Source organism: Staurois parvus, unplaced genomic scaffold (genome assembly GCF_062004578.1).
Source record: "Staurois parvus isolate SC_StPar_1 unplaced genomic scaffold, SC_StPar_1.0 ptg000294l, whole genome shotgun sequence".
Taxonomy (NCBI): domain Eukaryota; kingdom Metazoa; phylum Chordata; class Amphibia; order Anura; family Ranidae; genus Staurois; species Staurois parvus.
Genome location: NW_028318090.1, coordinates 4,100,052 through 4,122,398, shown reverse-complemented (window position 1 = coordinate 4,122,398; position 22,347 = coordinate 4,100,052). Strand labels below are relative to the sequence as shown.

Genomic DNA, 22,347 nt, shown 5'->3' with positions numbered 1-22,347 from the left:
ATTCCCTTAATTCACAGGGATTTCCTCTTACTTCCTATTTGGCTATGGGACAGGAATGAAGCAAATTCTCCACAATGGGACACAGATGGTGAATAAAAATCCGACAGGGGTTATGATTCTCCCTTACTCTATCCAAAATGACCAAAAAAGTTTTGCCAATAGTTCTGCTCTAAAACAAGCTGAAGTTAGAAGTTGATGCACAGCTGCACCAGATTTTGAGAGCTCTAGTTCTTCAATATCAACCCCATAGAGTCAGTACAGGTATGTAGTACCTTTACTGATATTGCAACTGCAGTACAGGTGTTTCCCAGCATTTGGCAACCAAAAAGAGTGGCACTTTTTGTATGCTTTTCTGCCCAAGAATATTTATGTTAATCATTGTCCAGAATATTTCAGAATTTGAATGTTTCTTATATTTCATAAGTCATTTCAGTATATGCAGTCCTTTCTTGTTGATGTGTTTTGTTTCAAGGTTGTAGATCTGCTAGTATCCATGTGTCGGTCTGCTTTGGAATCTCCAAGGAAAGTTGTTATATTTGAGCCATATCCTTCGGTGGTAGACCCCAATGATTCTCAGACCCTGGCCTTTAATCCCAGAGTAAGTGTTCACTAGTATGCTTTCACACTTCTTCAGTTCAATATGTGCTATACACACACACATGAAGCTCAATTCACAAAGCTTTAAAGAGGGGTAAGGTTCTTTATTTTCAGCTATGTGATGGTAGTTTTCAACGTATTAGATTCAGCTGAAAATAGCTGTCTTTTTTAGGTTTGTGAATTGAACCTATGGCGTTCATAAAAGTAATTCTTTGATTGGCTGCTGTGTGCAACACAGACATGTGTCTTCCTTTGATTTACAACTGATAGTAAATGAGCCACAACTGCTGCCCTCCTTGAGAAAGGTGCTAGCTGCCTGGCTGTGTTTGGCCGACCACTTGAGCTCCGGAAAGGTTTTAGACCATTCATGATCAGGCCATTTTTTGCTCTTTAGCACTGCGCTACTTTAAAGTGATTCTAAAGGCTTATTTTATAGAGGAGATAACAAACATGTCTATACTTACTGCTGTGTGCAGCGGTTTTACACAGAGCAGCCCAGAGCCTCCTCTTCTCGGGTCCCCACCGGCACTCCTGTCCCCTCCCTCCTGTTGGGTGTTCCCACAGCAAGCAGCTTGCTATGGGGGCACCCACTGCTCCATGTGTCCATTCACACATGAAGCAGCGACTCGGCCCTGCCCCCTCTCTCTACTCATTGGCTCACTGGCTGTGATTGACAGCAGTGGGAGCCAATGCCTCCTGCTTCTGTCAGAGCCAATGGGAAGAGGGAGTCCTGGGATAGCCAAGACTCCAGTGCACATTGTTGGATCGAGAGGGGGCTTAGGTGAGTATTGGGGGGGGGGGTTTATCGGGGCTGCTGCACAGAGACGGGTTTTTTTAGAACCACTTTACCTGGTAATTGTGCAGTCACGTAACACTGAACCCAGTGGAAATTTATCTTTTTTTTTTCACACAAATAGAGCTTTTTTTGGTGGTATTTGATCACCACTGGGTTATTTAGTTTTTGTGATACAAACAAAAAAATGAACATTTTGAAAAAAAACAATATATTTTAGTTTCTGCTAATAAAAAATTAAAAAAAAATTAATTTCTTCATTAATTTAAGCCAAAATGTATTCTTTCTGCTACATGTCTTTGGTAAAAAATACCAATAAATGTATAGTAATTGGTTTGCGTGAAAGTTATGTCTACAAACTATGGTATATACTGACATTTTTTAAATACTAGTAATGGCAGCGGTCAGCGACTTATAGTGGTACTGTGATAGTGCGGCGGGCAATCTAACACTAACTGACTAAATGACCCTGAATCACCAGTGACACTAATACAGTGATCAGTAATATTATACACTGTCACTGTACTAATGGCTTTGGCTGGGAAGGGGTTAACATCTTTGGGTAATCAAGGGGTAAGTGTGTGCCTAACAAGTGTTAATGTGTGTAATATGTGCTGATTTTTGCTAAAAATGTTTTTTTACCTTCTCCCTGCTTTGCAGGGAGACACAGCCGATCAGCAGGTCCGGCCATGAATTGTTGGCTCTGTCTAATCACAGCGGGAGTTGGTGGTTGTGGGTGGGGGATGAGTGTGCCTGCCCTGTATCTGGAAGAGGTTAGCGACTTACAGGTACATCGCTGCACCTGTACGGTCTGCCCATCCGCAATACATTGCGGGCAGGCTGTCCTTAAGTGGTTAATGATGTTCTATGTTGCTGACTAAAGGTTCCAAACTGTGGAAAACTGTCATATGACAGCAGGTTGCCGTCCCAATCACATGCAGCTGTGGAATTCTCTGCCCCATCATCACATGTAACAAAGAGTGACATCACATACAACATGCTGGTGACATCATTGGCCTAATAATATTCGGTCAATGACACTGACCAAATATTGCCATGTGGGCACATTAGTTCAATGATGTCACCATCACCCCTGAAATTCCATTGTGGAATCCCATGACCACAGGTGATTGGGACGGCAGCCTGCTGTCATGTGACAGTGTCCCTCGGGTTGAGTTAGAATGTATTAATTTGAAACTTGATATAAAACAGATCAAAGTTAGAGGATCAAAATGACAGCCAGGTAACTAAGAATTTAAATAGGAGATTAGTAATGACACCACCTTTACGTTTCCCATGACAGACTTGTCCCACTAAAAAATATTTTAATTGTAGGTAAAGTCTAGGGAGCTGAGTCATTCAGTGACTTCTTGTAGGACCTGTCTGCCATGGCTCTGTTTATTGCCCACCCCAGAGTTCTAGTTCTGTCCAGCTTTATTTGTATTCTCCACAATATAAAAAAAGAGTTCTGTCCCTTTGTAATGGCAGGGACAGGTGAACAGACTCACCGCAGAGTTCATTGGAGTTCCCAAGAGACATCAGGAACTAGCTCCTAAATTAAACATCATTGTTTGTCTTCATCTGTTTTAAATGCATTGCAAGCTCCTTGACCCATCTTTATTTTTTTTTTAACAGAAAAAGAATTACGACAGAGTTCAGAAGGCACTAGACAGCATCGCTTCTATCAGAGAGATGACTCAAGTAAGCACCGGCCCTAATTTTTACTTCTGTATTTAAAAGGCAAATGCATTGTAACATGCATATATACCAAGTATTGGGTTGACTTTTATTCCTTCAGGTTTGTCTCTGATAACTTTTACATGTGCTTAAAAGAGAAGTATGGACTTAAAAGAAAAATGATACTCAGGTGGATGCAGTATTGATCCGATGCTTCATCTGTCCCCTGCTGACTCTCTACTGAGAGCTGAGCAATCAAACCGCTCAGTTCTCCCCTCTGCTCTTAGCAGCGAGCCGTGACTGTCATCCTAGGTTCACATCTGTGTGGGTGGTGCCGCTGCGGATCCACACGAACATCCGTGCAGCCGCACCACCCGCACAGAAATGTGGACCCGCGGGCGGGTGCCATTAATTTTAATGGCACGCCGCCTGCACTGGAAAACGCAACCATACTGGGAACTGAGGTTCCTGTGCAGGCTGCGTTTTCCAAAGAAGTGTAGGGACTTCCTTCCTGCGTGTCACGGGCCGGGAGTCCATTCAAATGCCTGTGCAAAACGCGGCCTGCACGGCTGCATACATGTGAACCAGGCTCTCCGCTCTGCCCCCCCTGTGCTCACTGGAGAGTTGGCCTGTGGATGGGGAGAGAGGGGCTGGCTTAGGATCTTGACAGATTGCAGAGAGGCTGAGCCAGGTGCCAATCCTGGCTTCTGGGTGGATCCCGACTATATGATCAGGATCATTCCGGATCTTGGACCAGCTCTGTGACATCAGCCGACAGCATTCTTTAACCCGCTGATGGCTGAAAACGGATCACAGAACGAACTTCACTCCTGTGATCCATAGGAGAAGTACAGCCAAAAGAGCTTTGGCTGTACTTCTTCTTTACAGCTAGATTTACACTCTGGCACTTTTTGTATGTAATTGCTCATCTGAAAAGTTACATGTACATAGAGCCTCCGACTAACCTTTGACAAAGCCAGTGTGTGTCCACAGTCGTCTTTTCTGCAGAGTTCTGTCTGCACACTAACTGGCCATAGAAATCTATCCACACCCATGCGGCCATGTGAATGTAGCTTAATAGTACACATGATGAGAAAATCGGACGAAAAATACCGCTTTCAGAGCGATCATCCGATAATCTGATCGTTAGTACACAGCTTTCGAGAACCGACCATGACAGTTCATGCAAAATTATCCAAAGGGACAAACACAAAAAATCTTCTTGTAAGATAACAGGATGAATGATTTTAATTTAATCAGCGTAGTATTCATCAGTAAAAATCGAGTGATCAAGACTGCGCATGCTTGGAAATAAAAGAATACATTACAATACAATATATTACATCATCAGAGGAAGTTGTATTTTGTCTTACAAGAATTTTTGTAACTCTAGTAACCTATTCATTTTCGATATGAGACTATCATACAAAAAAATACATTGGACCATCATTCCTCAAATGTTTTCATAATGTGTATCAGGCGTTAAGTGTGTTTGTATGTTGTTTCATTCAAAGAAGCTGTACTATAGCTCTCTGAATGAAGGACAGGCAAATGAATGGAATACCTTCCTTCTTTATTCACAGAGCACTTTTCATTGCTGGTATCTATAGTGCAGCTTCTATGAATGGTAAGGATGGCCATAATTGGCACTCTTGACAAATGCCTGTGACAGGTGCAGTGCCTGTATTAACTCTCGCAGCTCTGGAAGATTACTGCTGCGAGAATATGGGCAGGGGGCTGGGCGGGTGGTGCGTCAGGCAATGGGAGATTTCAACTCAGAGAGCAGCCACTAGCACAACACTTTTGTATCAATATAAGTACTGTTCCATGTGGTGATTAAAAAATAAAAGCAATAAACTAAACATAGCTTTAAGGGAAACCTGTTGCTTTGCACAGCTTGGGAAAAGAAATGTCTGTTTTAAAGTGCTCCTGTTGCTACTGGGGGGCAATGCAAAGTTCTTTTGTGCATGCTGCTTGCATTAGGAAAGTGTTTCTTATAGCCAACATTTCTAAGAGATGGAAGTTACAAATTGTTGGCGGTCAAGTTTTAGGTTCCATTCTCACTTGTACGGCTGCAAAGTCATGCGATTTTGGAGCGCAACTTTGGTGCAACTTTGGATGGGTACAACTTGGATGTGACTTTGGCTTTGACCAATGATAATGGACAAATGTTCCAGAACGGTTTCATGTATAACATTCAGGTGCAACTTTCGAATGACTTTTGGGAGTTTACATTGCAGTCTATGGCACTCAAGTTATATGAAAGTTAGACTTAAGTAGTGCAGGAACCTTTTTAAAGTCACTGCAACTTTAAGTCACACATATTTGAATGGTTGTCATTGAAAAACATGAATTTTCATGCGACTTTAGTGTTCAATATCGCATGATAAGTTGCATAAGTTTGAATAGAGCCTTAGGGGCTCCCTGCAGCACTGGTTTGACATGTGGAAGGTCAAAAATTAGATTAGATTAAGCCATGTAAAATGAAAGAGCGGGGTCAGCGCATGCTGAAGCGCACAGTGAGCAGAAGTCACCAACCGTCTGCAGAGTTAGTAGCTAAAGACCTCCAAACTTCATGTAGCCTTCAGATTAGCACAACAACAGTTTGTAGAGAGCTTCATGGAATGGGTGTCCATGGCTGAGCAGCTGCATCCAAGCCTTACATCACAAAGTGCAATGCAAAGTGTTGGATGCAGTGGTGTAAAGCACGCTGCCACTGGACTCCAGAGCAGTGGAGACGTGTTCTCTGGAGTGATGAATCACACTTCTCTGTCTGGAAATCCAATGGATGTGTCTGGGTTTGGTGGTTGCCAGGAGAACAGTACCTGCCTGACTGCATTGTGCCAAGTGTAACGTCTGGTGGAAGGGGGATTATGGTGTGGGGTTGTTTTTCAGGGGTTGGGCTTGGCCCCTTAGTTCCATTGAAGGGAACTCTTAAGGCGTCAGCATACCAAGACATTTTGGTCAATTTCATGTACACCAGTGCACAAAGCAAGGTCCATAAAGACATGGATGAGCAAGTTTTGGGTGGAGGAACTTGACTGGCCTGCACAGAGTCCTGACCTCAACCCGAAAAAAACACCTTTGGGATGAATTAGAGCGGAGACTGCGAGCCAGGCCTTCTCATCTGACATCAGTGCCTGACCTCACAAATGCGCTTCAGGAAGAATGCTCAAACATTCCCATAGACACCCTACTAAACCTTGTGGAAAGCCTTCCCAGAAGAGTTGAAGCTGTTATAACTGCAAAGGGTGGGCCAACTCAGTATTGAACCCTATGGACTAAGTCTGGGATGCCATTAAAGTTCATGTGCGTGTAAAGGCAGGCCAACCAATACTTTTGGCAATATAGTGTATCAGGAATATGAAATGTTGGCTTTACCTATTCTTTAAACCACTACTTCAGCTACAGGTATAGACTGAATCCCATTCTGTTTTCTTATATCTCACACTGACTCCAGAAGTGAACTCTGCTTCTACATTCATCAGAGTCTTGCTATTCATTACTATTCCTGACATACCCTAATATAAAATAAACTGACTAGCTGCAGAGGGAGCATGAGATGCCAATAGTGATTGTACAGGTAACACAGCCACAGTCCCCAAGAGGAATTTAGGACAAATATAAAACACCCTTCACTACAGTTTTGTATCTCATTTTAAAATAATGAAATATATTTTAATCTGTTGCTAATTGTATTGTGCGAAATCTTTCTTTATATTATTCTCTCAGAAAATTATACTAAGGTGTGTGAATCACAACACTGACTGAACAGACTTGATATATTTTGACGGCTTATGCACTGTATTTTGATGGCTTGTGTACTGTACGTGTGTGTGTATAAATAAATATATATATTATTATTTAGCTACCTGACCGCTGCTTTAACCTGTTGCTGCCCATGTAACACATATGTGCATCAAAATATGGGATGACCTTTTAACACCCACATGTCCCACAATTGCGCCCATGAGCAGACAAGTTTTCTGTGCTGAGAACGCACTCACTGCAAGCTCCCAGCACAGTGACTGAGCTGTCAGAGACATCTCATGATCTCTAGTAATAATCTAGAGCTGGCAGGACCAGCTCCTGTGACCACTCTAACAACCAATCACAGTGGTCACATGATCGGTCACTTCTTCCTACCCCCCACCCCCCTTCCCCCCAGGCTTACAGACCTTGGTAAAGGGACACTAGGGGGGAAGGGGTTAAGATGGGAATTAAATAAACCCTAACTCCAGGAAGTAGAAAAATTCTACCTTTGCATTGGGGGCCCCGGGCTGCAAGCGTTAAATGCTCATTCTGTCTTGGAGATACAGGAACCAGGGGTGGACTGACCATTTGAAACTCGGGCACTGCCCGAGGACCCGGGGTCAGTAGGAGGCCCCATAAGATGCCCCTGGTACCTTTTTCATAGGCTTTTTTGAGTTTGGGCAAGGACACAGGGGCCCCATGATCCCCTATTGCCCGGGGGCCCCATGAGTTGTAAGTCCGCCCCTGACAGGAACAGGAGGATTGCTTACCCCATCCCCATTGCGGCCAGCTCCAATACTGCCTGCTTCTCCCCAAAGGTTTCTGTGGCCTCATGACATACAATGCATGACTGTTAACCCTGTATTGTACATGGTGGAGGTGAGCATGGCACTGTGCCTTAGAGAGGAAGCTGTGAGGTCCCGTCACATCACTGGCGGGACCTGCTTGAGCATTGAGCAAGCTAGGTATTTCCCCTTATTCCATCACCCATAGACATAATGAGCACTTCGATTTAACCCTTGCAGTGCATGGGGAGCCCCACTGTAATTGTAGATTGTTCCTAATTCCCGTAGTCAGGCTTTAACTCACCGAGAGCTAGCCAAAACAAAATTATATTCATTTTATGTGCATTTTCCTTTCCAAATTATTTGATACATAATACAAGCGATGTCGATTGACAGGAGGCAGCAGGTAACCTGAGTAACCTGCCTCTTAGCGCTGAAGTTCCCATGAGCTGGGCGGCCTGTCCTCATATGACCTTATATAACTCTTATTATACAGTTCTGTATCACAGCCAAGGCTACCATTACTAATTAATGGCGTGCCTTACTTTTAAATAGCGTTTGGTCGCACAAATTAAATTCTCCATCTTACTTCATCTTGGCATTAAATCTGTCTATGTGTTGTTTGTTTAGAGATTGCGCGGTTCTGTTATATGTATTTTATTTTTATTGCTCCAGGCACCTTATTTGGAAATCAAGAAGCAGATGGATAAGCAAGATCCCCTGGCCCACCCTTTGCTGCAATGGTTTGTGCTGCTATTTATACACCATACAGTCTACAGCTCTTCCTGAGAAATGCATTATCGTCTTAATGAAATTTTTTGCTGTGCTATTGGAAAAATAGGAAATCTATCTGAGATGGGGACTGAAATAGCAGAGCCTGACTGTCAGATAAACCGGGATCTAACCCATCTCGTGTCCTAGATTTGTTGCAAGATACCTCCACATGGTGGCAGCCCGATAAAATAAAAGGCAGCTCGGGGAAATAAAAGAACATTTTTCTTTTTGGGGAAAGTGACTTTTTGATTCATAGATTTATATAAACAGACAGCTAGAAAATCAAATTATAGTGTTTAGAATTATTAGACTTATTTAAGGTGGTGTACGTTGAGGACACACTGTTGTCTTCTGAACATCCAGCCAAATGAAACATGTTTTCAGTGTAACCATTTCCCCATTTTCTTTCTTTTCCTGTCCTTTAAGAGATGTTGTTTTTTATTTATTACAGACATTTATATTGCACAGACACTCTTTGCAGTGCATTACATACCCTACAATCGTGTCAGTTAAAAACAAAAAAAATTGTGACATCAGTGTGCACATTAGATAGATAGATTAAGCCAGTGGTCTCCAAACTGTGACCCTGGGGCCAGATGTGGCCTTTTGTTTGTCTTTATCTGGCCCTTGAGGTATTATTCCTGCTACTGACACCAATAATGGGGCACTAGTCCTTCCATTGACACCAACAATGGGGAATAATTCCTTCACTGATAACAAAAATGGGGCACTATTCTCCCACTGACACCAACTATTTCTCCCCCTAACTACAAAGATTGAGCATTGTTTACTTCCACTAGGCACAGTCCAGCCCTCTAAAGTTTTTAGAACAGTAAACTGGTGCTTTCTTTAAACAGTTTGATTGATAGATTGATCATTCTCAACCAGGGTTCTTTGAAACCCCAGGGTTCCTCAAGTGGTTGCTTGGGTTTCCTTGAGCTGTGGCTAATTAACCCCCCATCTGATAGCATCCTCATATTTCTAGATCCATCCCGACTTGGTAGAGCTAGCGGCATGACACCAATGATCTTTTTAGGTGACTGCAATTCTAACCACCAGTATAAGGGGGGGCATTCTTTCCACTGACCACCAATATAAGGGGCATTTTCCTAATGACCTTAATGGACCAAGTTTAGCAAGGGCGCACTGAGACTTTAAAATTATTTCAAGGGTTTCTCTAGGGCAGGGGTGACCAGCCTGCGACCCACAGCCCACATGTGGCCCAACACAAAATCATAAACTTACATAAAAATGCTTTTTTGGAGGAATTTTTTGTAAAAATGCATTTACACTTAGCGAACACATGCGGCCAAAGAAAAATTTGATATTGTCTCTTTACTGGACTTTTATAAGTTTAATCTTCCCGAACAAAAATCTCCCACTCTTCACAATCACACCTTATTCATGTCATCAATTTTTGGCTACACTTATATTTGTGAGCAACTATTTTCAAGGATGAAGCACACAAAGGGCAAAATTAGAACCAAAATATCTGATGAGCACCTTGAGAAATAATTAACAATTGCTACTAGATCCATTCAACCAGATATTAATGTGTTAGTATATCAAACAGTGTCAAATATTGCACTAATTTTATGTTGCCCTCTTTTACCTTTTTAATTAAAAAAAAGACAAATAAATGAAATTTTATTACTCAGATAGGTACATTATCTATATCAGTGATTGTTAACTTGTGATCTGCCCAACATTTTCTGCTCATCAGCTATCCTTATTGTTAGTATATTTTATGTTTGGCCGAAGACAATTCCTCTTTTTCCATTGTGGCCCAGGAAAGTCAAAAGGTTGGGCATCCCTGGTCTAGAGAGCCCTCTGATGTGGTCTGCGACTTCATGCTCTGGTATGGCAGGTCGACAAGCCCAGATCACGGGTCCGCCATCTCAGAGCATCAGAGTGCATGGAGCTGGAGCTGGCGCTGGCAGCGGAGAAAGTTGGAGCAGCATTACCTGATGCTTCCTCTGTAGCGCTGCCTCCTGTCCCAGGTGGAGCGATACCAAGTGCACTTCGCCTAAGACCTTTCTAGCAGCCTAACAATGCCAGCAGAAGCTGGAAGAGAAAAAGGACAATTTATTAAGCATCACATAGTTTTGTAATAGGCATATTAGCACTTTTAATAAAGGATTATTAGGCTGCTTTCACACTGATCCACAGTGCACCTGCGGCTTTCCTGTGGGTTAGATCCACTGAGCCATAGACCTCTGTTATATCCTGTGGGTTTGGTGCGCTTTCTGAAAGTGCACCAAAACTCCTGAATGTAGACCTGCAATTAGAGATGAGCGAATTATTCAAAAATTCGGTTCGGCTGATTCGCCGAATTCGCCGAATAAATTTGCTTCGAGCCGAATATATTCGCTGCGAATTTAACTTATAAAAAGGGTGTTTCTAGGCTTCAGAGAGCCTTTATATTAGTGCAGAACACTGTACCTTTAATTTAAATGCCCTTGGAGTCTGCTGGGGAAGAGAAATAATACTGTCAGTCAGTATGACATGCAGATGAGTGCCGTCGATCTTAGAATCACCGCACACTTCACTCATTTGGGCAGTCACGGGGCCAAAACCAGAGTGTGGAGCCACAGTGTGGCGGTGGAGGCAGCAGCAATGGGAGGCCATACAGCACCCCATGACAAAATGGAACCCACCAGCAGTGTGAGGAGACCTGAAAGTGGCACATGGCAGAGTGTGGCGATGGAGACAGCAGCAATGGGAGGCCGTACAGGGACCCATGACACACTCTGGACCTGGCAGCAGCATGAGGAGGCGGTACAGGGGCCCATGACAGATTACGGGCCTGGCAGCAGCATGAGGAGTCGGTACGGGGGCCCATGGCAGATTACGGGCCTGGCAGCAGCATGAGGAGGCGGTACAGGAGCCCATGGCAGAGTGGCGGAGCGTAAGCAGCTAAAATTGAAGGCCATACAGAGGCCTATGTTAAAAAGTCCCCCCAGCAGCAGCGTGGGGAGACGACTATCAAGAGTCCAATGGCAGAGTGGCGGAGCAGAAGCAGCTTCAATTGAAGGCCATACACAGGCCTAGGTTTAAAAGTCCCTCACAGTTAATTCCAATAACGAACTCTACTCCTCCGTGCAATCTACTTACGAGACCCTGGGCAGGTCTGGGTCCAATTTGTGGTAGAGACTGGTTTTGTTCAGCCATGCTTGAGCGAGTAATAACAGGTCTGTGCTGCCCTTTGGTGTCTGGCTTAATGCGCACAACACTGAACGTCCCAGCATTTGTCAACGATTTGCCGTTAAGTGATGCAAACCCGCTGAACCACGTTCATGAGGAGCCGGTACAGGGGGCCATGAATCAGTATGGACCTGGCAGCAGCGTGAGCAGACGACAGAGGCACATGGCGCAGGGTGGCGGTGTAGGCAGCATTATTCTGAAGCCATACACAGGCCTAGGTTAAAAAGCGGAAGCCGTCAGCAGCGTGAGCAGACGACAGAGACACATGGCGCAGGGTGGCGGTGGATGCAGCAGTATTCGGAAGCCAAACACAGGCCTCGGTTAAAAAGCGGAAGCCGTCAGCAGCGTGAGCAGACGACAGAGGCACATGGCGCAGGGTGGCGGTGGAGGCAGCAGCAATGGAAGGCCATACAGCACCCTATCACAAAATGGAACCCACCAACAGTGTAAGGAGACCTGAAAGTGGCACATGGCAGAGTCTGGCGATGAAGTCAGCAGCAATGGGAGGCCGTACAGGGACCCATGACACACTCTGGACCTGGCAGCAGCAAGAGGAGGCGGTACAGGGGCCCATGGCAGAGTGGCGAAGCGTAAGCAGCTTAAATTGAAGGCCATACAGAGGCCTATGTTAAAAAGTCCCCCCAGCAGCAGTGTGGGGAGACGACTATCAAGAGTCCAATGGCAGAGTGGTGGAGCAGAAGCAGCTTCAATTGAAGGCCATACACAGGCCTAGGTTAAAAAGTCCCCCCAGCAGCAGCATGGGGAGACGACTGGCAGAGTGGCGGAGCGGAAGCAGATTCAATTGAAGGCCATACACAGGCCTAGGTTAAAAAGTCCCCCCAGCAGCAGTGTGGGGAGACGACTATCAAGAGTCCAATGGCTGAGTGGCGATCCGGGAAGTCAGCGTTGTGATTGCAGATGCAATGCAGAGATTCTATGAGGTGATGCCGTGGGTGCGAAGAAGATCATATACCGTCGTACTTCCATCCATAAGACGGAACAACCTGCGAACCGGGAGCTTTATTGCCCTGACCCGCTGAGCAGCTTCTGGGATACCCAAGAGTTTGGCTTCTGTGGGGAATATGGTTGAAAACTGAAACTTAAAGGCATGTTGACGGAAGGGCACCAGTGTCAGTGCTCCGGAGGGAATATAGCTTCAAAGCTGACACTTAAAGGTATATCAACGGTCAGAGACCACAGGAAGTGGAGCTTGCGTCTTAAATCGACTGAATGTGGCAGACGTGAAACGTCTACGGGCCGTATATGAAACGGGTTGTTCCTCTTTCTGGAATAAGTGTTGGAAATGGCCACTCTTTTTGGTGTGGCGTTTTGTCTATTTAATTCCGATAACGGACTCTACTCCTCCGTGCAATCTAGTTACGAGACCCTGGGCAGGTCTGGGTCCAATTTGTGGTAGAGACTGGTTTTGTTCAGCCATGCTTGAGCGAGTAATAACAGGTCTGTGCTGCCCTTTGGTGTCTGGCTTAATGCGCACAACACTGAACGTCCCAGCATTTGTCAACGATTTGCCGTTAAGTGATGCAAACCCGCTGAACCACGTTCATGAGGAGCCGGTACAGGGGGCCATGAATCAGTATGGACCTGGCAGCAGTGTGAGGAGACCTGAAAGTGGCACATGGCGCAGGGTGGCGGTGGAGGCAGCAGTATTCGGAAGACATACACAGGACTAGTTTAAAAAGCGGAAGCCGTCAGCAGCGTGAGCAGACGACAGAGGCACATGGCGCAGGGTGGCGGTGGAGGCAGCAGTATTCGGAAGCCATACACAGGCCTAGGTTAAAAAGCGGAAGCCATCAGCAGCGTGAGCAGACGACAGAGGCACATGGCGCAGGGTGGCGGTGGAGGCAGCAGTATTCGGAAGCCATACACAGGCCTAGGTTTAAAACTGGAACCCAGCAGCGTGAGCAGACGACAAAGACGCACATGGCAGAGGATGGATCTGGCAGCAGTATGAGAAGGCAGTACAGGGGCCCGTGGCACAGTGTGGTGATGGGGGCTACAGCAACTGGATGCCAGAAAGTGGCCGATAGGGCTATATACTGCATGGAATTATAAAGTTGTAAAGACAGCGGCCTATAAGGCTATACACACTATAACAATCATGACTTGATTGACCATTGGCCTATAAGGCTATACACAGCATGAATATCATGACTTATTCTGAGAGTGGTTTGGAAGGCTATATACAAAAAGTAATTCATGAGCTGTCCGGACAGCGGACAATAAGTACATATATACAAATCAATTCATCAGCTGTCCAGCCAGCGGCCTCAAAGGCGACACATATAGAAAGCAATTCATGAGCTGTTCAGACAGCGGCCTCTAAGGCGACAGATATACAAAGCAATTCCCGAGGTGTTCAGGGAGCGGCCTGAACGGCTAGGTTATTACTAAATATATTTTTGTGGCCAAACATCTGCCTATAAATAGATGTCTACACAGTGACAAAAAATTATGTCGCCAGACAGCGGCCCCTAAGGCGACAGATATACAAAGCAATTCCCGAGGTGTTCAGTGAGCGGCTTGAACGGCTAGGTTATTACTAAATATATCTTTCTGGCCAAACATCGGCCTATAAATAGATGTCTACACAGTGACAAAAAAGTAGGTCGCCTTACAGCGGCGTATCCTACAAACTGACATTATAAGAAATGGTTTAGACCAAAAAAAAAAAAAAAAAAAACTTTGATGCGATGCTATACCTTAGTAGATTGTGGAAAGTCGACAAGTCAAGCGTAACTGTGTACATTACAGAAAATCTTAACAAGACAACCAAACATGTGGCCAAACCGTGACCGATACAACAAGTTAACAATGTAAGAAACAGGAGGGGGCCAAACCGTGGCCAATAAATAAACAGTCCACCTCATTGATGAGATGGACAACACGTGTCAAATAAATATTTTAAAAAATTGCTATTCCATCGGTCTGGAACTGGTCGACTATAAATAATTAAAAAGTTTAAATTCATGTGACAGTCGTCCAGCGACGTATAAATAATTTAAAAACACCAATTCATGAGGGGCCCGACCAGCAGAGTATAAGTCATTAAAAAGGTTCAATTCATGTGACGGTCGTCCAGCGAAGTATAAATAATTTAAAAACCCCAATTCATGAGGGGCCCGACCTGCAGAGTATAAGTCATTAAAAATGTGCAAAACATGAGTCGGCCGACCAGCAGCCTCTCAATAAAATATATATACAAATGTACGGATCAGGTGGAGGTCTTCCATTTGTCCCTAATAACATGTTTGGGGCATGATTCATGGCGGATTTAGTCAGTTGTGTCAGGAACTGGTGGTTTGAAATCCAGACTAATCCACGCCTGATTCATTTTCACAAACGTGAGTCTCTCCACACTTTGGGTGGACAGTCGTGTCCTCCGCAGAGTTACAATACCTCCTGCCGCACTAAACACGCGCTCCGATGCCACGCTACTGGCCGGGCATGACAGCCTTTCAAGGGCAAATTCAGCTAGTTGGGGCCAAAGGTCAAGTTTCGTTGCCCAGTAGTCAAGGGGATTGTCTACCTCGGTTGGCAGGGTGCTGTCCAAGTAGGCCCAAGCCTGTTGTTTGAGGTCCTGCTCCAGGTCCACCTGATGCTGCTGCTGCTGCGGCTGGTTAGTAGTTTCCTCACTGCGCTGGTGAAGAAAGCTACTCATCATCGACTGCAGACTGAGGCAGCCGCTGCTGGTGGAGCTGCCACTGCTCCTACCACCCCACTCCTCCCCTGCTGCCATGGCATGGCGCATGGCACAACCTTCCTTGACGCAGAGCAGACACCATGTTCTTTCCGTTGTCGGTCAACATGGTTCCGATTTTCAGTTTGCGCGGAGACAGCCATCTGTCGATTTCTCTGTTCATTACACTCAGAAGTTCCTCCCCTGTGTGACTACGTTCGCCAAGGCATACCAGGTGCAGCACAGCGTGACACCGTTGCGCCCTGCACATGTGATATGCCGGTCGGGTAATGGGACTTGGCACGGGGGTGGCGGCTGAGGACACGGCGGAAGAAGAGGTGGTAGAGGCGGACATCTTTGCTGGACCAAGGACGTGCAAACGTGGAGGCAAAAGCGGCGTGACCTGTCCAAGTTGCTGGTGCGGCTGTGCCGGCACCACGTTCACCCAGTGGGCCGTAAATGACATGTACTGTCCCTGACCGTAGTTACAGCTCCACACGTCGGCACTGCCGTGCACTTTGGCAGAGACCGACATGCTCAAAGACTGGCCCACCATCTCTTCTACATGTGAATGCAGGGCTGGCACTGCCTTTTTGGCGAAGAAATGCCGGCTTGGCACTCTCCACCGCGGCTCGGCACAAGCCATCATTTCTCGGAAAGGTGCTGAGTCCACCACTTGGAAAGGGAGGGACTGCAGCACCAGCAACTTGGACAGGAGGACGTTCAGCTTCTGCACCGTCGGGTGCGTGCTCGCAAACTGTTGTCTCTTGGAAACGGATTCCAAGAAAGACTGCTGATGGAATCCGTGAAGAGGAGTAGCAGGAGAAGGAGCATCTGAACGAGCGGAAGATGCCAACGAGCGACAACTCCCCTCAGCAGAGGTGTTGGAGCCTTGACTGGCTGATAGAGGGCGATTGACGTCGGGTGACGGAGCAAGTAACGGAGCGGGTGATGGAGCGGGGGCTGGGGCAGGCAGAACCGCCGTATCTTTATCACGGTTTTCCCAGGCCACCGAATGGCGACGCTGCATATGCTGACGCAACGCTGTAGTCCCAACATTGGCCCCCTGGCCACGCTTGACTTTCTGGCCACATAGTCGACATACGGCTACGTTTACTTCCTCGGGCGGCTTGACGAAAAATTGCCACACCGCCGAGTAGGAAACTTTGCCCCCACTACTCCTCACTGGCTGACTGCTACTTCCTCCGTGCACACCGGCACCACTACTGGCCGTGGTGGTAGGCTGCAGTGGAGCTGGTGCTCTACTCCGTGGCCGTTTGGCTCCACTGACACTGCTGCGACCCTGCTGCCTCCTGGGCAACCCACCGACTGTTTTGCTCGCTGGCAAGCTGGCACCCTCTTCTCCTGATGATGCGGAAGCAATAGCCTGATGACGACGAGGCTGCCAAGTGCGATCAGCCTCATCATCATCAATTAGGGTCTCCGCGTCACTACTAGCCCCCTCGGCTGCGTGTGGGTCAGGAGACAGACCTGTCTCTAGACCGGCTACCGAGCCACTCTCCTCGCCAGTACTTCTTCGCCTGGCTGCTGAAGAGGCGGATGTCTCCCCCCGTTCCTGACCACCCTCTGTTAGCTCTTCCTCACTGTACAGTGGGGCTGAGCCCACAGCATGCGATACTTCGCTTGGTGAGGGAACACCAAAGGACAGGGGCAGGTAGAGGACACGTGATTTCAGTGGGCTTGCTCCCGGGCCATGCCAACTAACGGTTGTGTCTGACGTACCCACCGACCGTTGGCTGTAGGTGTCAGAGGTGACCTGGGAAGAGGAAGACGACCGAGTCAACCAATCGATGACGGCAGGGTTGTCGGTGGAGACACGACCGCTGGATGACACCGGGAGCACTGGCCTCTGGCTGCGACTAGTGCTGCCTCGACCCCTTCCTCTGCTGCCACGTCTGCTCGCTCCTGAAACATTGCCTCCTCTGCCACTCCTCTGCGTGTTGTCTGACATACTCTTTAATTCAATAAGCACCCCAAAAATAAAACTGGATTTAACTCTTTGAACGTACAATAGTGGTTGTGAAGCAGAAAGTCAGTTTATTTAGCACAATCGGTCAATTGCAGCTTGCCGTTGGCTGTAAACTGTACGTTTATGTCACTGGAATGCACTAATCACCCAAAAAATATTACCGCCACCCGGCGTGTATATGGATTTAACTCTTTGAACGTACAATAGTGGTTGTGAAGCAGAAAGTCAGTTTATTGTACACAATCGGTCAATTGCAGCTTGCCGTTGGCTGGAAACTGTACGTTTAGGTCACTGGAATGCACTAATCACCCAAAAAATATTACCGCCAGCCGGCGTGTAAATGGATTTAACTCTTTGAACGTACAATAGTGGTTGTGAAGCAGAAAGTCAGTTTATTGTACACAATCGGTCAATTGCAGCTTGCCGTTGGCTGTAAACTGTACGTTTATGTCACTGGAATGCACTAATCACCCAAAAAATATTACCGCCAGCCGGCGTGTAAATGGATTTAACTCTTTGAACGTACAATAGTGGTTGTGAAGCAGAAAGTCAGTTTATTGTAAACAATCGGTCAATTGCAGCTTGCCGTTGGCTGGAAACTGTACGTTTCTGTCACTGGAATGCACTAATCACCCAAAAAATATTACCGCCAGCCGGCGTGTAAATGGATTTAACTCTTTGAACGTACAATAGTGGTTGTGAAGCAGAAAGTCAGTTTATTTAGCACAATCGGTCAACTGCAGCTTGCCGTTGGCTGGAAACTGTACGTTTATGTCACTGGAATGCACTAATCACCCAAAAAATATTACCGCCAGCCGGCGTGTAAATGGATTTAACTCTTTGAACGTACAATAGTGGTTGTGAAGCAGAAAGTCAGTTTATTTAGCACAATCGGTCAATTGCAGCTTGCCGTTGGCTGGAAACTGTACGTTTATGTCACTGGAATGCACTAATCACCCAAAAAATATTACCGCCACCCGGCGTGTAAATGGATCTAACTCTTTGAATGTACAATAGTGGTTGTGAAGCAGAAAGTCAGTTTATTTAGCACAATCAGTCAATTGCAGCTTGCCGTTGGCTGGAAACTGTACGTTTATGTCACTGGAATGCACTAATCACCCAAAAAATATTACCGCCACCCGGCGTGTATATGGATTTAACTCTTTGAACGTACAATAGTGGTTGTGAAGCAGAAAGTCAGTTTATTTAGCACAATCGGTCAATTGCAGCTTGCCGTTGGCTGGAAACTGTACGTTTATGTCACTGGAATGCACTAATCACCCAAAAAATATTACCGCCACCCGGCGTGTAAATGGATCTAACTCTTTGAACGTACAATAGTGGTTGTGAAGCAGAAAGTCAGTTTATTGTACACAATCGGTCAATTGCAGCTTGCCGTTGGCTGGAAACTGTACGTTTGTGTCACTGGAATGCACTAATCACCCAAAAAATATTACCGCCAGCCGGTGTGTAAATGGATTTAACTCTTTGAACGTACAATAGTGGTTGTGAAGCAGAAAGTCAGTTTATTTTGCACAATCGGCAAACTGCAGCACCAACTGTGCACGACAGCCACCAAAAAAAAAAAGGGTGTATGTCACTTTAAATTTTCGATTCTTTGATAGCTGTGGCCCTAAGTAACGATTCTGTGTCCCTGAGTAACGATTCTGTGTCCCTGAGTAACGATTCTGTGTCCCTGAGTAACGATTCTGTGGCTCTAAAGTCTCTGTGGCCCTAACTCTGTCCCTTAATACACACAGGTCTGTCTCTCTTGAATGACCGGAGGCTAATGGAGAATTATAAGATGGCCGCGATTTATAGCTCCACAATTACACAGTGCTGGCTGGCTGCTGATTGGCTAATGCGATCACATGTCATGAATGCATTATGGGTCAGCGCGCCTTGTCTGCGCGCCTTCCCAGGGATCCCCGCCCCATCTTCTCTGTCCATTTTCTCCGTCGCCGCACATGTCGCCGCCATTTTTGGGAAAATTCGATTCGTGCATCCGAAGTTTGCTAATCTTCGGATTCGTCGCGAATAGAATTTTTCCAAATCTTCGGAACGAATTCCACTTCGTCATGTTCGATTCGCTCATCTCTACCTGCAATCCATAATAGAAGTCTATGGTAAAGTGCAGCTAACCTTCAGGAAAACTGCAGGTGCACTATGCTGCACCCATGGTGTGGGTAAACATCAGCACATTAGTGTGACAGCAACCTCATAGGGAGCTCAGGACAGTAAGGGATCATTTACATTTGCAGTTTTTGGGGTGGTAAAACCCCATAGTTGAGACTTGTTTTTACCACATACCCCCAAACACTGGTGTAGCATCAGGGGTCACAATGGCTACCCCGCCCCATGGCCCAGGGGGCTCATGCAGCCTCACTGTCACATTCTGTTTTATATTTGGAAAGGATGGGTGGCAAGGACGGCTTATACAGGAACTGATCCTCTCCATTTTCCTCCTGCAACCACTGAAAGCCGGCATCTCCTCATCTCCTTCCCACTGACACTCAGCAGCTGCAGGAGAAAAAATGTTCATTATGCTATTCAAAATGTAAAAAAAAAAAAATCAAAATTTTGAACCACTTCATTTTATTGCAGGCCCACAACAGGTTACCAAACTACTTAAGTGTCCCTCGCTCTTCAAGAGGTTGAGCACCCCTGGTTTAGGATAACGAGGTTGAGAAAAGAAGTGAAGAAAAATCTCCCAAAGGGACATAGTTGGAAAAAATAAAATTGACAACAATTACTCTATCCAAAATGAAAAAAAAAACTTTAAACGGCAACTTTTCTCTTCATAAATGTCAGTTTTGCTGTAGTAGGTAGTGTACATTGTACAGATATGCCACTTCACAGACAGGTTAAAATCTTCCCCCAGGCATTTTATTGAAAGGAATTTTGCAACTTTATTATTTCATTTAAAGTACTTTTTTAAATCACTGCTCTGTGCCAAGTGTAATTTAAATGTTTTTAAATGTTTAATGTTTTTTTCTTTGGTTCATTATTCCCAGAGCAGGGCCCAGCCCCCCATGCATTTGTTTGATAAAATATCTCCAATAGCCCAGAAAATGGCCAAGACTGATTTTTAACATTCATCTCTTATTGACTTCAATGGGATTTACATTGCACACCCGAACTTCAGTAAGGCTTGTTGAAACCAAACTCATCCCTACTGTCAATTAGCCAGTTGTATAGCCAGCTTAAAGTGGAACTACACTGCATCTGAGCACCACAAGCCAAAGACACTTTTTAATTTATTGTTAATTTTCAACGTAAACTCCCCCATCCATCCATATAGTTACATAGTTAGTCTGAATGAGAAAAGACAAAAGTCCATCCAGTTCAACCAAAAAAAAAAGTTAAAATCCTATACCCACAGTTGATCCAGAGGAAGGCAAAAAACCCAGCAAAGCATGATCCAATTTACTCCTGCAGGGGAAAAATTCCTTCCTGATCCCCCGAGAGGCAATCGGATATTCCCTGGATGTCTCCATGATTTATTTTGCTGAGAAATAACTTTTAAAAACACCCCCTAGCATTTTTGTCCATGGCCATCTTGAGCAAGGGCAGATGATTCATGTACATTGGCGGACTGATCATTTGGAAACTCGGGCACTGCCTGAAAGGGATTTTTCTTTAATGACCACTGGCAGGTTTAGGCCCCCCGTTGGATCCAAGAGGCTGCTCTCGGGGAGGAAGAAAAATACACATGCACGCCAAGTCTTCCAGAGAGCAATCTGATTCTTTATTCACAATTTCCTCCTTATATATGGTAAGTTGTAACAGGAGAACATAGAATGGAATTTCACTGAGTAATTTGTTAAGGCTATGTACGTGACATCTGTAACAATTCATATCGCACAGATCTTGAATCAATTACAAGAAACCAATGGTATTTTCCCTTAAAGCAGAAGTGGTTAACTTTTAACTATATCATAGCAGAAGCAGGTGCTGTTAGTACAAAGAAATAATTGGTTACTTTTCATGCCTTGAGCAAAGCTAGATTTAAAGGATGAGTGGCTACAGTTCTATAGCACGTAACTGACACACACACAACTATACATTTGATTATCTAGACAAAATATAAAATAGAGAAGCAAAATGGAGTATATATAAAAAATAAACAGAATGTAGGGCGAGGAACATACATTTCCCTTCACTGCCTGAGGGCCCGGGGTCAGTAGAGAGCCCCATGAGATGCCCCTGGTACCTTTTTCATAAGCTTTTTTGAGTTTGGGCAAGGACACAGGGGCCCCATGATCCCCTATTGCCCGGGGACTCCATGATTTGTTAGTCCGCCCCTGTTCATGTAGCATTTACTTCCTGGAATCCATCTGCCCTCAGTTCAGGCATTGGCTGAGCAGAGAACCCTCCTTCCTCTCCTGAAGTCTGCTAGGATGTATAACATCATTTGCCAAGTGCATTTCTAGCTGTGGCCATCTTGAGTATGGGCAGATGATTCTAGTAGCATTTATTTCCTGGAATCCATCTATCCTTAGCTCAGGCACGCAGGCAGGTGGATGTGCTTAGCCGAGAAAACCATAGAAAATCAGAACGCTTGTGGCGAATGTCCAGAATAAAAACAATAATGTTCATGACTAGCAGACAATATATAACAGTTTAATGGAGCAATAAAGCAAGAATCACCATAAGGATGTATCCATGAATGGATGTCATACAGGGATCGGTGCAAACCATAGACTGAAGGAATGATGGGAGCGGCTTACTGTTTTGTAGACATAGCAATGGAGAGCCTGGATGGTGAGCTCTGTGGATGGAAGGTGAGAGAGCCACAATAGATGGTGTACAGGTGTCCAAGGCCAGCTGTGTAAGGAAACCCCACAGGATGGATGAGAGGAGCAGGATGGACCTCCTCGGTTGCTGGAGATCGCACACCAGAAGTGATGTCATGGTGCACCAGAAATAACCTCAGTGGAACACAGAGAAGCCAGGAACAACCATCAAAAATCTTCAGTGGGAAGGAGACCAATCACAAGTACTGATTGACATGACGATGCGTTTCGCACGAGATCGTGCTCTATCACAGTCAATTGGTAACCTGGATAAGGAGGAA

The 22,347-nt window shown here is 45.6% G+C and overlaps 1 protein-coding gene across 3 annotated transcripts in view; it reads left to right on the top strand.

Moving 5' to 3' along the window:
* Positions 1 to 22,347, top strand: part of PARP8 (poly(ADP-ribose) polymerase family member 8) — a 365,263-nt gene that overhangs the window by 302,949 nt on the left and 39,967 nt on the right. For all 3 annotated transcript variants that reach the window (XM_089682697.1, XM_089682699.1, XM_089682698.1), the window contains exons 16-18: positions 473 to 598; positions 3,026 to 3,091; positions 8,281 to 8,348. In XM_089682697.1, the coding sequence (XP_089538823.1) occupies positions 473 to 598; positions 3,026 to 3,091; positions 8,281 to 8,348 (260 nt within the window). The remainder of the gene's footprint in view (positions 1 to 472; positions 599 to 3,025; positions 3,092 to 8,280; positions 8,349 to 22,347) is intronic.